Source organism: Cygnus atratus, chromosome 4 (assembly GCF_013377495.2).
Source record: "Cygnus atratus isolate AKBS03 ecotype Queensland, Australia chromosome 4, CAtr_DNAZoo_HiC_assembly, whole genome shotgun sequence".
NCBI classification, from domain to species: Eukaryota; Metazoa; Chordata; class Aves; order Anseriformes; family Anatidae; genus Cygnus; species Cygnus atratus.
Window position 1 is genome coordinate 30,569,906 of NC_066365.1, and position 16,938 is coordinate 30,586,843.

The 16,938-nt window shown below is 36.0% G+C and overlaps 1 protein-coding gene across 2 annotated transcripts in view; it reads right to left on the reverse strand.

Moving 5' to 3' along the window:
* GRIA2 (glutamate ionotropic receptor AMPA type subunit 2) overlaps positions 1–16,938 on the reverse strand; it is a 92,012-nt gene that overhangs the window by 26,836 nt on the left and 48,238 nt on the right. For both annotated transcript variants that reach the window (XM_035547906.2, XM_050710306.1), the window contains exons 5-7: positions 16,559–16,612; positions 13,516–13,677; positions 116–283 (exon numbers count right to left, since the gene is read on the reverse strand). In XM_035547906.2, coding sequence (XP_035403799.1) covers positions 116–283; positions 13,516–13,677; positions 16,559–16,612 — 384 coding nt within the window. The remainder of the gene's footprint in view (positions 1–115; positions 284–13,515; positions 13,678–16,558; positions 16,613–16,938) is intronic.

The following is a 16,938-nucleotide window of genomic DNA, read 5'->3' on the forward strand; positions in this document are numbered from 1 at the left end:
TCCACATTATTCCCAGCAAGATCAAGGCAGGTTAGGAGACTGGAAGGTTCTTTTCAAGCATTTATAGAAGATTTCACACATACACTCATCCCAGCATTCATTCTAGAGAAGCTACCTGTTTCAATGCCCTTTCTATTTCTACACCATGACCCCAGGGTACAGCTGGATTTGCAAGACAATCTCCAGCATTTCCTCTTCTGGAGATCTCAATCCTCTGTTTACGCAAATTACGGAAAGCTTCTGTCATCACTTGAACAGCATCATAGGTCAGAGCAGATGTATACTGAAAAGGAGTGAAAATAGTTCATTAACAAACAGCTTCAGTTTCAGCAGACCTTCCAACCCTCTCAATCCATTAAACACAGAAATATATTAAAATTAAAGACAAAAGTAAAACTTCCTTGAAATCAGACCAGTTGGGTCTGATTCATGTTGGGGACAGTAGTAGTAAGTCTAAACTGAAGACTTATAGCTGTTTCCATGGTGTGAATTCTACTCCTTTCTCATTACAACTGTGTAACACTTCTGTGTGCAGACATAGATAATGTCCACAGAGGTGAACAAGGAAAAAAAAAATAATTTCCACTATTTAACTTGAGTTAGCCTACAGAAATAAGATATTGTTCCTTTGATTATACCCTTCATGGAGGTGCATTTATATACAGATCTGCAGACCACATCTCCTCCCACATATATACCCACAAAACCAAACAACATATATTTGCATATATATGTTCTTATCTGTTAAATATAGAAGCCCAGGAGTAGCTGTTTTCTAGTATGCAATACCTTGGGCAACACCCTGAAAAAATACAGTTTTGGGGATGAGATGCCTGGAGGAAGAAGTGATGCCTCTCAAAGAACTATAGGAGAGGAAAACCCCCACATTCCTTACCTGATATAAGGAGCTTTATATTTTACAACTTCTGAGCTATCAGAGAAGAATCCTGTGATCATATGCATCACAAGCTGGGACTCAACAGTCAAAAGCAGTTATATTCATTTACTGGAAAATTTTACATCTTAACTAACTAACTGAACAAAAACCACATGTGAATACACACTGAGGACTTTGTTGGATGGGCTTTACGAGTCCAGAACATTACAATTATGCCAAATTTAAGACCCATTTTTGGAAATATGGGCCAGAATATAACTACTTACAGCCTTATGAATGAATGCAATGATCCCTATGAAGGCTATTAGATGCCTAAAATATATAAACTGTAAAGCAGTGAGAAATGATATATTGGTTCTTTGCTTCAGTGGTTCAGACTTTAATAAGAATTTTAATTAGCTAGCTCAAGTCATGCAGAAGGCTCTTGTAATTGTAACCAAGGCAGTCTTTTGAATTGAGGTCATTTCTGTATGCAACTGTTAGACCTTGGAAAGTAAAAAAAGAAAGGTGGAACTCTTTTTTAGATGTACAAGCTTACTGGATGATTAATGTGAATTTTCTCAAGAAAGTCCTCACAGTGACTTGTATGGAAATAATTAAAGGGATCAGAACAACCGAAAAATGAAGGGAAAGTCTGACTGGAGCTGACATGACTTTCTGCTACTGAAGTAGCAGTGATTAAGTAGGGTCATAGATGAGGAGATGAGGACAGAATAACAGAGAGAAGAGAAAGGACCCTGAGTCATTTCTGGGAATTGGTTAACCATAGTACTTCAAATGTAGCTATCTGTAGTACAAAAACGTGTTGTACTGCATTGTAGCATTTTGAGAAACTTTGTATACAGCACTACAATAAACCATCAAAATATACTTTGAGTAGCAGAGGAAATAAGACCTTGAAATTGAGAAGTTGTAGTGCTATCTAATTCAGTTATCTTATGTTTCATTTGATCCCTGGGATATTTTAGTATTTTATCTCAGAAATACAATCTCTGTGTTATAAAATTAGTGCCCTGAATATCCACAACTCAGTCATATATTCAGTTTGTGTAGGGCTTTGCCTATTAATATGCATCTGTATGTATATACATCACCATGTGTAAAATCCACACGCTTTAATTGAGGTTAAATCAGCTTTAATCCAGGGCTCTTGATATATTCTCCACGTATTATACCTTCATGCTGTGGAGGATGCCACGAAAGCAAACACTTCTTGCATCATTTCTTACTGCTTTAGTTGCATATATTTTCAGCTCTTCATGGGGACTATTATATCTACTCATTAAACTGCAGAAAGCTTTAACATTAACAAAATTGAAACTAAGTGACCTCATGACCATAAACAGGAAATGACAATCAGATAACCTGCTCATGCAGAGGGATGTGTGTATGTGTCTGCATACAGAAAAACAGTTGTCACAAGTTAAAGGATGCATTAGCCTTGTCTTGATTCACTATATTTTATACAAGAGATTCATTCAAGTTCTGATTTGTGTTATGGAAATCAATGGGAGCACTGCTTGGAATATTATTCTTTGAAAGTGTAATGGGCTCTTACAGACTACTACTTTTACAGCACTGTAAATCTGCTAACTTCATTTCAATTACTTTCAATTTTAGATGATAAAACATGCAAATCTAAGACTAAACGCTATCAATACCATTCTATAGTTCCTATAGAATTGTCTGTATTTATTAAAATGTTGCAAAGAATATGCAAAAATATGACAATTCATAATTCTAGAACTATAATAAACTGATAACATAAACTATAGTATAATACTCTGAAGTGCCTAAGGTTTTTATGTTATTTGCTAAAAACATGGACTGCATGCATGTCCTATGAAAAGAATCCTCTCTCTCACTAAACATGAAGTGAAATGCCCCAGTTGCCAAGATGAAAAAACACAAGGACTATACGCTATTTTATTCAACCTAAATTCAAAATGTACTATGGAACATAACGAAACTTACCAGTTGCAGTTGCCAAAGATTAATCTCAAAAGTAAAGACAGAATAATGTCATCCAAGACTGAATAGGAAATATTAATCATGTGGTGTCCAAGAAAAACTGGCAAGATGCTGACCTTTCTTACTTTTAACTGCTGCCCAGTCATTCACAACATACCAATAACCCTTAAAGTGTCAGTATCCTTTTTAAAAGATACTGTCAGTAACTAAATCTTCTAAAAATGAAACACCAGAAAATATCCCCAGAAGCACAAGATTTCTTTTATATGTGTATTTTGAAGCTCTAAGATATTATAAAAAGATTCAATCACAAGTTAGTCTATTAGTCCTGAGTTTAACCCAATGCCTGTCCACTTGCTGAAGATGTAAAGCTGGAAGATAATCCCAGAGATTTAAATTGTAATGAAAAAAAAAAAAGGATATACTTGAGCAGTAAAAAAAAAGAAATGAAAATGTGAAGGCATAAATGTAAAAGAAAAACAAAAAACAGTAAGGAAGAATTTTGCATTACAAAAAGTGGAATTCATTTTCTCTGTAACTGGATGCCAGCAATGTCAGCAATGTCTAAATCTATCCTTGAGATACCAGCCTTTTTGTTTGCCTTTTTTTTTTTTTTTAAACATAGTCAGGGAAGAAATTAGAATTTTCAGGGAGTGATTCACTTGACATATTAGACACCTTCTTCACATAAAATGCCTCTTGCTTAGATTCCATTAATTTAGTCTCCAGTGACTTATGTGACTATTAGAGGAGTCCAGGGCAACCAGCTTAGATACAGATGTCTATACTGCAGACACACTAAAACAAATGAAAATCACCCAAGGGGACTTTGAACTACCCATTCAGTTGAAATGTAACACAACAGTGAGAAAGACAAACAAGTAATAGGGTATTTGGGGCACAGACTACTAGCTGAGTCAAAGACAGCAGTGCTACTGTACCAGACACTAGGGAGACCTCAGCTAGAAGAGTGTATGCAGCTGAAAGTGTTCAAGAAGGCTGAATTAAGACTGAAACAGGTACAGCAGAGGGTTCGTCACCATGTACGGGGGGGATGCTATTGGAAAAGCAGGAGAAGAGACACCCTACATCACAGAGGTTAAGAGAAACAAGGTCGAAAAGCAGATTGAGGATTTTTCTTGGATGGAGTGAATATTCAAAGAGAGGTAATAAAGGAAGTGTTCTTTGCTGCAAGAGTAAATGGATAGAATCAATGCGTATAAGATGTTCAGCATTTTTCCTTATATTTAAGCAATTTAAATATACTTAAATATAAACAAATGTAGAACAAAAGCAACGTATATACAAAGACTCAAACTGTGCGTCCCTGTAGCTTGTGGGTATATAAACAGTTAGGTTATGGCTCTGTATTACCATTTAATTTTTTTTTGTCCTAACGGTTCACTAAGCATTTTATCACCTTGTTTGCAATACTTCACTAAGCTACAGAGGTTAAATTGAACACAGTAAATTGTGACAGCAAATGGTGCCTTGTTTTAATAAATGCTACACCTTTATTTTGTTTTTATGATTATGCTTTCATCTGGAACTGCATATTTTTCCACAACAAAGTATTACTCTACAGAAGTGTTGGTATATCACAGAATCACAGAATCGTCTAGGTTGGAAGAGACCTCCAAGATCATCTAGTCCAACCTCTGTCCTAACACTAACAAGACCTCCACTAAACCATATCACTAAGGGCTACATCTAAACGTCTTTTAAAGACCTCCAGGGATGGCGACTCAACCACTTCCCTGGGCAGTCCATTCCAATGCCTAACAACCCTTTCAGTAAAGAAGTTCTTCCTAATATCCAACCTAAACCTCCCCTGGCACAACTTTAGCCCATTCCCCCTCGTCCTGTCACCAGGCACGTGGGAGAATAGACCAACGCCCACCTCTCTACAGCCTCCCTTAAGGTACCTATAGAGAGCGGTAAGGTCTCCCCTGAGCCTCCTCTTCTCCAGGCTAAACAACCCCAGCTCCCTCAGCCATTCCTCGTAAGACTTGTTCTCCAGACCCCTCACCAGCTTCATTGCCCTTCTCTGGACTCTCTCGAGCACCTCCATGTCCTTCTTGTAGCAAGGGGCCCAAAACTGAACACAGTACTTGAGGTGCAGCCTCACCAGAGCCGAGTACAGGGGGACAATCACCTCCCTAGACCTGCTGGCCACACTGCTTCTTATACAAGCCAGGATGCTGTTGGCCTTCTTGGCCACCTGAGCACACTGCTGGCTCATATTCAGCTGCCTATCAACCACTATTCCCAGGTCCTTCTCGGCCAGGCAGCTTTCCAACCACTCATCTCCCAGCCTGTAGCGCTGCTTGGGGTTGTTGCGCCCCAGATGCAGGACCCGGCACTTGGCCTTGTTGAACTTCATACAACAAGGCCACTCAACATAAAAATATGCCACTCAACAAAACAGAATTGCCTTTTCGTAGTGCTTTGTAGTAAAAAGGTCATGTAGTGCTTCGCAGTGCTTTGTACCAAAAAGGTCATTTTTGGTTTAAAATTTCATAAAGATATACCAAAAAAACTCTACGTCTTTTATTTCAGAACTGCTGAAAACTCGTATACAGATCTAGAAGCAATCTTACATTTTCATATATTATATATAAAAACTACATATATAACATAAAGAGTAACTTGTCAAGGACTAGTCGAGGAACTCGGGAACTACTTCATGTTGACTTTGTGTAGTCAAATTAATGCAGCTTGGGCAACTATTTCTTAAGGTTCTTTAACTAGGGGGCTATCTGGGGGATATATTGAAAATTGACAGTATTACACACATCTTGGAAAACATTTGAAAGTGTTCTGACAGATGACAGTGCAAAAATCACTAACCGATGGGAAACTGCTACCTCCTTAGGGATGTCTTGTTATACCTTGCATACAGTCATGACAAAGCATGGGAACACAAAAGTTTACAGTTTATATTCACTTCTTTTTAGTAAGTTCCTTATTAAGTCTATTAATTCTTGCCCTATTCTCATCCATTTTTCTACACGTTTTTTTTTAAACCCTCCTAATTCTCAAACCTAATGATCAGTCCTGGTGAACTTTATATCACCAGACAAACAAACAAACAAACAAAAAAACACAATTACTTAGATTTGAATCCATGGTGCCTGACAGAAATAGTATAAACAATCATTTGGATTTGAACCTGCAGCATTTTATTTACTAAAAATGTGTCTTCCAATCCATGGCACTTTACTGTGGAAACTAGCCATATGACACAGTAATCGTAAAATCTTATTTATTTGTGTAATCTTACCTCTAACCTTAAAAAGAATACATTTTCAAAAGAGGAATGGTCTTTTGATGATAATGCTTTTTTGATGATTATGATCACCTTTAATTTACTGTAAACCACAAAGAATATATGCCTTTTTAATCATAACCATACTAATTCATAAAACCTTTTTTTCTTCAAGACTAAGCTAGAGAAAAGTATGTTATTCTTCACAGTGTTAAAAATCAGCAGGATCCAACAGCAAACACTGATGTATATGGGTTATAATATTGGAAATACACAATACAGGAGCATTTAAAGCAGAGGATGAGAATGTACAAATAGGAAGGCCACAGTCTCCTCTGAAAAACTGTGCTACAAGAAACTGATTTGAAAGGGCTATTATGAAAGTTTAAGTGTAAATATAACAAATGGGAAAATTAAAACTGGTTGTTGCACATGATAGCAAACTAGAACAATATGCACATGTAAGTAATCTTAAATAAGATCAACAATGAAACTATGCTGTCTTTCTAAAAATGAATAGGTATATTCAGAACTGCCTTTAAAATGCTTCTTCTGTCTGTTGGCATTTAAAGATCTTTTGTATCATTAAGTCTAGAAGCAATAGGACACAGAATCACCCTTTTAATCCACAAAAGAAGCTTCTTAAGAGTTAAGAAACAGAAACTAGCCTAGTACATTTTGTCTGCTTTCCACTCTGCCTTTTACAATGATGACCTCTTTTTAGACACTCTCAAAGTGAGAGTGGCTTATCAACCCTACTGTGTGGTTTTGTTTGTTTGTCTTTGTTTTTTTTAACTGCTTTACTCCCCAAACAGACTGGAAACTCTTTCAGTTCCTGTGTTCTATCACAAGAGTCACTCCCACTTCAAAAATTAACATTAAAGTTAGTGATAAATCATTAAGTATATGTGACTTAAGGACGGTATACATTTTAAAATGTAAAATGCTATTTTACTAAAATATTTACTGAAATATAGACTTCAACCACTACTCTTTTTTATGATAAAAATGGTCATTCGAGCATTATCTGCGGCAAATGTCCTTGTTGAATTGAATTTTTAACCAAGAGAAAATTATTGACATGATTATGAGAGTGTATTCTGTATCATTTTCTAGAAAAAAACTCATGGTTGTTGCAATTAACTCAATTGGTAGACAAAACTGTATTTTTTTGTTAGAGATTAGATCAAACATTTGGTATCAGTCATTTCATAATACCATGTGAATGGTAGGAATCCAAAGCCCTCCTACTTTCATGATCAATTCTCATCTACCCTATCCAGCAAACAGCCTATGTATTTGCCTATTGTGTCTACGGAAAACACTTTTCTCCTGTTTGCTCCCAAGTAATTCCAAGACAAAGACTAACAGAATTAAATAAGCCAGCTTCAGTAGGTCACTGATTTAACCAAGAAGTAGTACAGTAATTGCCAGAGAATAATAAACACTTTTCTACTCTGCTGCCCCTAGATTCTGGCTAACAATATAGACTGCTACCCGTGTTGGCTGGTCCTTAATACCAGCTGGGCCCCAGCAGTCAGCCTGCACATCTCCTCTCCTTGTTCAGATAGGTGACCCTCAGTGCCTCTCCTCCTCCCTTATCCCCTAGGCCTGAGCAGCATTCTGCCATCTCACAGCTGCCACCACATTTCTTCACCTTCCACCTACAGCCCTCTTCTGAATAATTACTTTCCTCCTACTGCTACCTTCAGCTCTGTGAATCCCCCCTCCTCTTGTCCCCACTTCTCCACCAAGCTCTCCCACCAGAAACACCGATCTTGGTGAGGCCAGAGTACACCTGTACTTTCTGAGCTCTGCAGCATGAAGGAATAGCAGCCTCCACGTGTTTAGATCAATCATACGCAGGTAAGATGCTGGATGAAAAATAATGAGAAAGAGATCCTAGGAAAACAGAGGCAGGAGGAATCCACTGAGCTCTGTTGGCTGAATATCCTTAATCACTGATAATTATTAAGGATAGGTGGATTCAAACTCAAAGAAAGAGCTGCACAGAAACATCAGGAACTGGCTCAGTAGTCCTCCTCTGAAGTCCTGCAAAAATTTTGCTTTGGCACAGTTCAGACACTTTTACTTGTAGGGTGTCAAAGGATCTGGGTCAATAGGCCCTTTGTATGTCTGAGACAAAGCTGGAGATATTGCCTCAAACCACCCTCTGCTTTCACTGACTTCCATTCTTTGAGTTTTCTTTAAAAAGCTATCCTAGAATGAGTGATTACTTACGTAAAGGAGCCTTAAGCTGTCAAAAAGAGGCATGTAGTTTAACACTCAAGTTTCTTACACCCACATTTTTCATATATATTTTTGCAAGTAGAGAAGACTGAATATTGGGATTCAAAATTCCAGTAAAATTAGACAGCTAAACCACCAACTGATGTGTATTTTTGTGCCCAGCAATCAGGTAGACAGAACACAAGGACAGAAAAATGTAGGCAGAAAAACCTCACACATGCAAGAGTACAGTTTTATACAGACACTTGAAAAAAATCAACTCTTAATTAGGACCTAATAACAATACTGAAACTAACTCTTTTTTATTATTATAAATTATTAATAATTCACATGGAATTACTTGAATTCAGGCATAATCAACCATATTTTTCTATTAAAACTATAGTTGATGCAACAGAGTATCAATTATAACTCTTATTAAAATGTCTGTCTTTAACTCTTAAAAAAACATTTTCTAGCATGTTGCAATCATAAAAATAATACCCCCTAAATAATGATATTATTTAAGTAATAAAGTGGTGGTCTATATCTAGACTGCTTCCTGAATTTCCCTGTCTTCTTTTTTATTATCAGTCATCTAAATTTTATTTATTTCTGCAAACTAAATAAGTACTTTTATATTTGTATGAGAATAAATATTCATTTGTATATTATACAAATATATTTGTATAAAAGTTTGTCTGCATATTCTGTGTATTCCTTTCTTGAGGTATACCAGCACCAACAGAGTTAAAACAGAAGCTCTGAAGTATTCCCTACTCATTCTTCATGACTGACCAGTTTAAGATCAGCAGTTTTCACCTTTTTCAATTTTATCATAAACAGCATGCCACTTGGTACTATATCTATGTACTTTGAATTCTATTATCACAGTATCTTCAGGAACAAATAGATTTCATAAGATTTTTTTTTACAAGACTAGAAGACTGTTAAAAAGGCTTGAAAATGTGAAACTACTAAAGGCAAAATCAAAATGTAAAAACAACCTATTTTCCTATCGTAGCTACACATTGATGGGGGGGGGAGGGGTTACAAAACTTAAAATGCAATCTTGTAGGCGTTCAGAATTTAATGTTTTCATAAACAGCATGAAGGAATTTAAGGCACTGAAAAGGGCTGCAATGAGTATTGGGCTTTTGCCATCTTCCAGGACAGTGGTATTCTCTATGAGTCTGAGATGCCCTCGGCTTTCAACGAGGCAGCCCCAAATTCCTTCCTGCATGCAGTTTCTGTATATTTACACAAGTTGTCTCAGGTACTTCCTGCACACACCAAACCTAAATTTGCTTTTAGGAAAGCTCATCACAAGGTAAGATGGCTTTCTACTCACCATATCTCGCTAGCCTTCAAAAGGTAATGAACTGAACCTCTTCCTGAAATTACACCAAGGGCTGCCCCCATTGAAAGGGTTAATAAGAACAGGAAGTTGGAGCATTTGGATGTGAATGGAGCACTGCCTTTCAGTGTTATTTTGCAAAGGCAAGAGGTTTGCCTTAGACATAATAGCCTGATACAGGAAGGCTGTGAAGGCCCGGTGTATTCGTAAATACACAATAATGCAAAAGAGGAATACAACTTTTGCTTTGCTAGCAGCAAAGAAATGAGCCAGGCTGCTCAATGATGTGTTTCAAGACCTCCACATTAGTGGCAGTTTAAGAACTGTATGCAGAGACTGAGAACACCTACAGTTAAAACACACACATTCAAAATTAAATTTAAGGTAAACTGAGTGTATCAGCTGTTTTTGAAAGATAAGTCAGTTTGAAAAAAAAAAAAGGCAACAAAGCAGTAGTTTTAAGTTTCTTTCTTTTTAACAATACAGGCAGTTTTTATAAACAGTATTTTTTTAATCAACAAAGGCACAGTGCAGTAACAAGTAATATCTTATCTATGTCCTGAAAGTGAAATATATTTCAATTAATATTTTATGAAGACATATTTTTAAAGCAATTCGATCCAGGTCCTCTTCTGGGCATCTGTGCCATTAGTCTTCAATAAAGTTTATCTTTCTTGAAAAGCATATCCCTTTGCAATGCACTTTAAAAAAGAAAAAAAGGAAGAAGTGTCTTTCTCCATTTTCAAGGCTGTACTTGTGACTGGGATGCCAGTCATACTGCACTGACTTATATTTTATAATGTAAATCCAATGATAATATAACAGTCGCAATGCTTTTGCCTGCAATGTGATGTATGCAATGCCAGGAATAACACTGCCCCCACTGCTGGGGAGTTGGATGTGATGTTCTCCAACCCACACCATTCCTTGTTTACCTGCTAGGGGCAAGTAACCTTTCGATTATATATTTGTAATACAAAAATTCTACCAGCTTTCCTATTTGTTTCATAGAGAAGTTGTAGTCACAGCTTTAGAATTACAGAATGCACGGGAACTGGTGACATAAGCTCATTTATGAACAGTGGCAGTTTGGATTTGCCTTCAAATCAAAGGGGATTAAGGATATTCAGTAAGATAATGGAAGAGACAAATAAGAGACCAGTGAGTTAATGTACCTCAGTAACTTAGACTTTTATACACTACTCCAAAAAGCATAGGATAATTCAAATGACTAGTATGTTAATATGCAAAGGAATGGCTTCTTCAAGAAGGACAGGCAGGGAATGCAATTCAATGCAAAGAGGCATAAAATCCTTTATTTTACAGGAATGATCAAGTGCACAGATATGGTCTGAGACTGTCTAAATCAGCAGCAGTACAGAAAAGCAATGCAAAAAAGGATCTGGATATTAGTGTGAATCTCATGATAAATGTAGTTCAACAGTGTCATGATGGTAAAAAAAAAAAAAAAAGAAAAAAAAGGAGTACCACAGAAAGAAGTACTGAAAGGAGTACTGTATCTGAGCTACACAAAGCCAGTATTTCCATTTGTACAGCACAGCACTCAGATGAGGTGCTGAACCCAGTCTGGCATTTCAGAGAAGACGGGTACCAACTAGAAAGATTCCAGAGCAAAATGACCAATAGGATCTGAGGGTAGAAAATTCAAAGTTTAGTTTAGCCAGAAGGAAAGCAAGAACAAATGTGGCAGCCATCTTCAAATATAGAAGGACAGCTAAAGAGAACTTCCTCATATCCACTGAAGCAGACAAAGCAGTAAAGGAATTAGGAGACAAAGGCTGATTTAGGGTAGAGCGAAAGGGCTGTTTAAGCAGTAAAACTGACTGCCTGGGAAAGCTGTGAAATCACTACCCATCAGGAATGGCACAGGTATTCTGTCCTCAGGCAAGGGGGACGGACTGGATGACTGCTCAAGGGCCTTTTTTGCCCTATTTCTATGGTATCCATGATTCTCCTCTGCCTCTAGCTCCCTCAAGGATGGGAATGAAACGTGACATATCTCAGTTTTCGTGTCATGTGCAGCAGAGAAGTAACATGAATAATAGCAAAAGATAGTACGCTATGCTAAGGAATACAGTAACCAATACAATCAAATTCTCCAAATATAGTGATATACATCCACTTCCCCCTCAGTCAGTACCTCTAGCAGTTGTAAATTATCAGATAATTTAGTATAAAACTTCTCTGAATATTAGTGTGATCCTGTATATTCCTTGTGCAGACACTATGTAAAGGAAGACAAAATCAGATCGGGCTTTTAAATTGAATTTTCAATTGGTTTTAAATCACCTAACTAATCAAAATGTTATTCACTTAGTTTTCCTATCCATAACAAAATAAACCCCAAAACGTAAGATATTCCAAATACTCTCCTTCACCACTTTCAATTTCTAATATATTTTGAAAGGACCTAATATGGAAGAAAAACTGTGATAAAGTTACATATTTTAATGTTATAAACAAACCATTACAACTATTTTATCTAACACACATACAGTTTCCCCCCTACCAAATTACGTGTCCCACTAATTTCTTTTCCATCAACTAGGAAAACTTCATCCTGTTTTCAGTTATACTTTTTGTCTTTACTTATGCCATTTACAGTGATTATTTCCAGACATAAGATTCTGCAATATTAGCAAACTTGAGAATCAGAATGTAAATAGTCCTTATGTAGCTTGTATGACACAGGCTTTGGCTTTTATCAAACTTCAAATAAGAAATTCACTTGTTCTGTCAAATATTTTTAAATAAAAAATAACTACAGAAAAATCATAGCTTTAACTAAGCCCTTGAAAATTTGGCCTCATAAAAAAGAAAACCTGGACTTTTTTTTTTTTTTAAATCTACATTAAGGTTGGTACTTTAAAGGATTTATGTTCCAGGAATTTGCAGAATGGTCCTTCCATTTCTTGCTGAAGCTTCTTATCCATCTCATTACAAATCAATAACATACTTCATATTCAAACTAGAGCATAGAAAAGTTATTCCTGTATCACTTGCCATTTACCTTTTTTGTAATACTATTCAGAGTTATTTAAACTCTTCGCTCATTTTAGTAGAATTTCTGATTGTGGTACTTAAAAGAAAAATTATTTAGTATTGAAATTGCATTATTCTTTTTAACATATTGCAAGCAATAATTGATCTGCATAACTGCTACATAAAATAAGATACCATTATCCCGGTTTTATCCGGAAGGAAAGCTGAGATAGGGAAGTTTACATTCTTGCCCAATGCCACATCTTGTATCACCTGAGTGAAATTAGACAATATTTCTGTACCACAGACGTACTTTCTAATTTTAAGTTTTTAATTTTAAAAGTCTTTGTAGGATTTAGGCATCTGTCTCAAAGGAACTGTCTTACCATTTTGTTGGGAGATAATGTTTACCAGAAAGTACTAGATCTGTGTTCCCTGAAAGCACACATATGACTATATATATGTGCTTCTAAAACATTTCAAAACAAGAGAAAAAACAAAGTCAGTAGCTACTTAATATATCATCACATCAAAACAATTTTCTAACAAGCTGTCAGGCAGATATTTACAGTGATAAAAGAAAAATTCAAGTTGTCTTCAATATTTTTTGACAGTTCAGTATCTTTGTTGAACCAGTACTATGATAGAAAATGTTAGAAGTACCCGAGAGAAATATAAAATCATGTTGGCACAGCTGATTTTGTAGGGTTTTCTCCATCTCTCTTCTTTCTGTTCCAATCCCCTTACTTCCAGAACATCTATCATCGTTAAAACAAATGCAAGACATACCTTAATTGTACTAGTGTGTGCACCGGGATATTCTTTTTCCTCTAGTGTTGACCAACGTTGTATAAATTTTGACACCAAAGGATCATCATAGTCAACTATCTGAAATCCTGAGACATTAGCTCCTCCAAACTGAATTTTGGATAAATCTCCATCAGTAAATCCCTGAGCACAGAAAACATGTCTGTTACTCCAACAGTTCTGGCAGGTCTCTCAATAGCATACACATATGAAGAGTTACCATATGACTTCTACCGCAAAAGCGTAAGTCAAATATTTTCTTCAAACAGGATCCAGGTTTATAATCCTGGGCTGCCAGGATTAAATCAGCCAACAATGCTTCTTGCTGCTCACTAGATATACACCTTCATAGAACAAGTGCTGAATGGATCTATCTTTGCCACAATTACTTTCCTAAAAAAACCACTTAATTTCAATCTGACTGCATAGATTAGAAAGGCAGTAACAGATAGAGTAAGCTTTAGCCATGGTTTAGTCTTGTACCAGTTAAGGGCACAGTTGTTTTATTTTTTCAGCAGGAACACTGAAGCATTTGGCAAGACTTAACGTCTCCCCTGTCTCCCCCTCCCTAGTTCTTGATCACACAATCTTTTCATAAATTTTGGAAGAAGGAAACAGTTCTTTAATCTCAGCTATTTTTCTTGAACTTTTTTTTTTTAATAAAATGAAAGCAGGTTAGACTAAAACAGTTCATTTTTTTGCAAATTAAATGAGGGATACCTAATTCTGTCTACCAATGTTGACAAATATCAGATAAACTCATCACTTCAGTTGTGTGGTGTTACTGAACACTTTCTCAGCCTTTCCATTCAGATCAGCACCATTCTGAATCTTCAATTGTCTTGATTCATTCCAAGTTATTTCCATATATCTACAAATGTATCTATATCTAAATTACATATTTGTGGGCTGGAAAGACTCTGCCAAGAATAAAAGCATGAAACACAAATGCACATCAAATTAAAGAGCTTTGCCAAAGTGAGAAGACAAATGTTGTTCATTCCTAATGAAACCAATAAGATTAGGAGTGGATTTTTAGGTCAGCACTGAATGATTTGAACCTGCATTCTGAATAGATTATTTCTGATGCGTGCTCGCCTTTGTTGCTGTTCACCAGCAGTACATACATTTTGATTTTTCATGTTTCATGTTTTAATGTGTCCCAAATAACCATACAAATGAATTTACATGAAGTACTGATTTTAGACACTTCAGTTTAAATGAACCTGAGTGAACACAAAAGTAGTAACCTCAGACCACATTATCAGACATTGCTACAACTGCTATACTAGGTATACTTCATCTTAGCAATGCTCATCAATGATATGTTGATGCATGGTAATATAGACACTTCTAAAAGGTCATTAAACTTATTATTGTGAGATTAAAGTTTGCACACGAGCATTCATTTGACCCTTCTCCATTTATCAGGATGATTTATTCTTAATATAGATCAATTTCTTGACTGACTGATCAGAATGGAGGAGAACAACCTCACAGGAAGGAAGAAAAAAAGATGGATTCAGCAAGAAAGACAGAATATGATCAAGTACTAGGTACTTCTGACAGAAAATAAACATTTTAAAAATCATTACCATATATATATATATATATATTTACATGATATTATACAAAAGATCTGCAATATTTGCATTTAAACTGCACAAACCTGTAGTAAGCAAATATAACACTAGGCTTTAAAATACATGATTCAGCAAGTTTAAGATCTTATGGGCTTAAAGTTACAAACAAAGCAATGACTACAATAACAACCAGTCAACATAATGAAATACACTAGGCAATTTTTCTAAAATATTTATTTCCTTTAAGGCCTAAAATAGTTGTACAACATATGCAACAAAATATCTAACGGAATTTTTCAAATTCTGTAAGACTTTTATGCTCGTTTAGTGAACATACACTACCTTAGCTTTTCTGACCTAAGAATTAGTTAATAAATATACAAATGAATCCCCGTTGTTCTGCTTTTAAAGAGGCCTTCAGAGTATAAAGCTTCCTTGCTGCTGTCTAGCAACATCTATGATTCCAGCTTTATCTGGAATGGAGAAGTGTTTTGTTCAAAGGTTGGTAGGAGACGGGGATTATATGTGAAGCATGATAGGCACACTGTGGTCATTCTTTTTTCCTCAGCCCCTTCTCAAAGGACTATGGAAGACAGACTGTAAATAAGCGCACTCCAAGGGCCCTGCTGAAATTTTTATCAGTCAAACCCTATCATAGTCCAAGAATAAAGAGATGAAAAAAATGATTTAAAGGCACTCCCACCATACAACCCTCAAAGCTCTTTTTTAGAGCAGAATAACTGACATTCAAGCCTACCAAATTTGCTTTATCTGTTGGCAAAAAAAAATGGATTAGATTCCCTGGCTGCAGTAAATAAGTATTGTTGACTTTAATGTGAGTAAAATGGCTGTTCATCTTTGGACAATTTCAAAAAATAACCTTGACAATTTAGTGAGTTTCCTGAACCTTCCCCCTTAGGAACAGTATTAGCTATACCATCCGATTACCCGTGTTCAGAGAAATATTAAATCAAACTGATTGCCAAGCCAACGTGAGAAATGAGGATATGTGAAGCTGAGACTTACTAGTCCAGCAGTATCAAAATTGAGTGCTGTAATTTTTAAATACTTCAGAGGTGAAAGAAAAAACATCAGTTATCTGAATGAATGGATCAGCCTACAGTCTGGAAAGTTGTTTTTTCCAATTTTCCTACCTACCTTGACTTTTCTAAAGTAAGCAGGAAAATGGATGAACCTTTATTGGAGGTACTGAGCAGTCTTCACTCCCATTGATGGGAATATAATAGGAAGCATTTAAGCACTGAAAAGACTGAGTCAATAAAACACCATTTGAACACATGCATTAATTCAGCAAGGATAACGACATTTAGCTTTTCTTTATTTTCTAAAACCCATTTAAAACAAAATACTAGATGATGTTCTTCCAGAAGCAGTAAAATGAGTATTACGGTTATTGTAAAACATTAAAAAAATTTGCTTACCAGATTTGCAATGATATAATGGTATCCTTTAACATGCTTACCGATTGTGATAACCTGTAAAAAAGAAGAAATACCCCCATAATGGAGAATGTTCAGCTGATACATGGACTGAGACTTAAAAGCTACTAAATGTCGTATGATGTAGAAGTTAGTTATGAGCTTTATCAGATGCAATACAAAGTTTGTTCAGTGCTTTACATTTTTATTTTACCTAAAGCACTACTGAATACACTCTTTGCTGGCAGAAATTAGTCACGTTGAAGTCCAAGTCCCAAAACCTGTAAGAAGAGGAGCTGAATGCTAATTACTATGCTGTATATTAAAGGCACAATCTGGACAGGAGGGAACAGGTATCACACAGTAGAGGTACTAGAAGCACT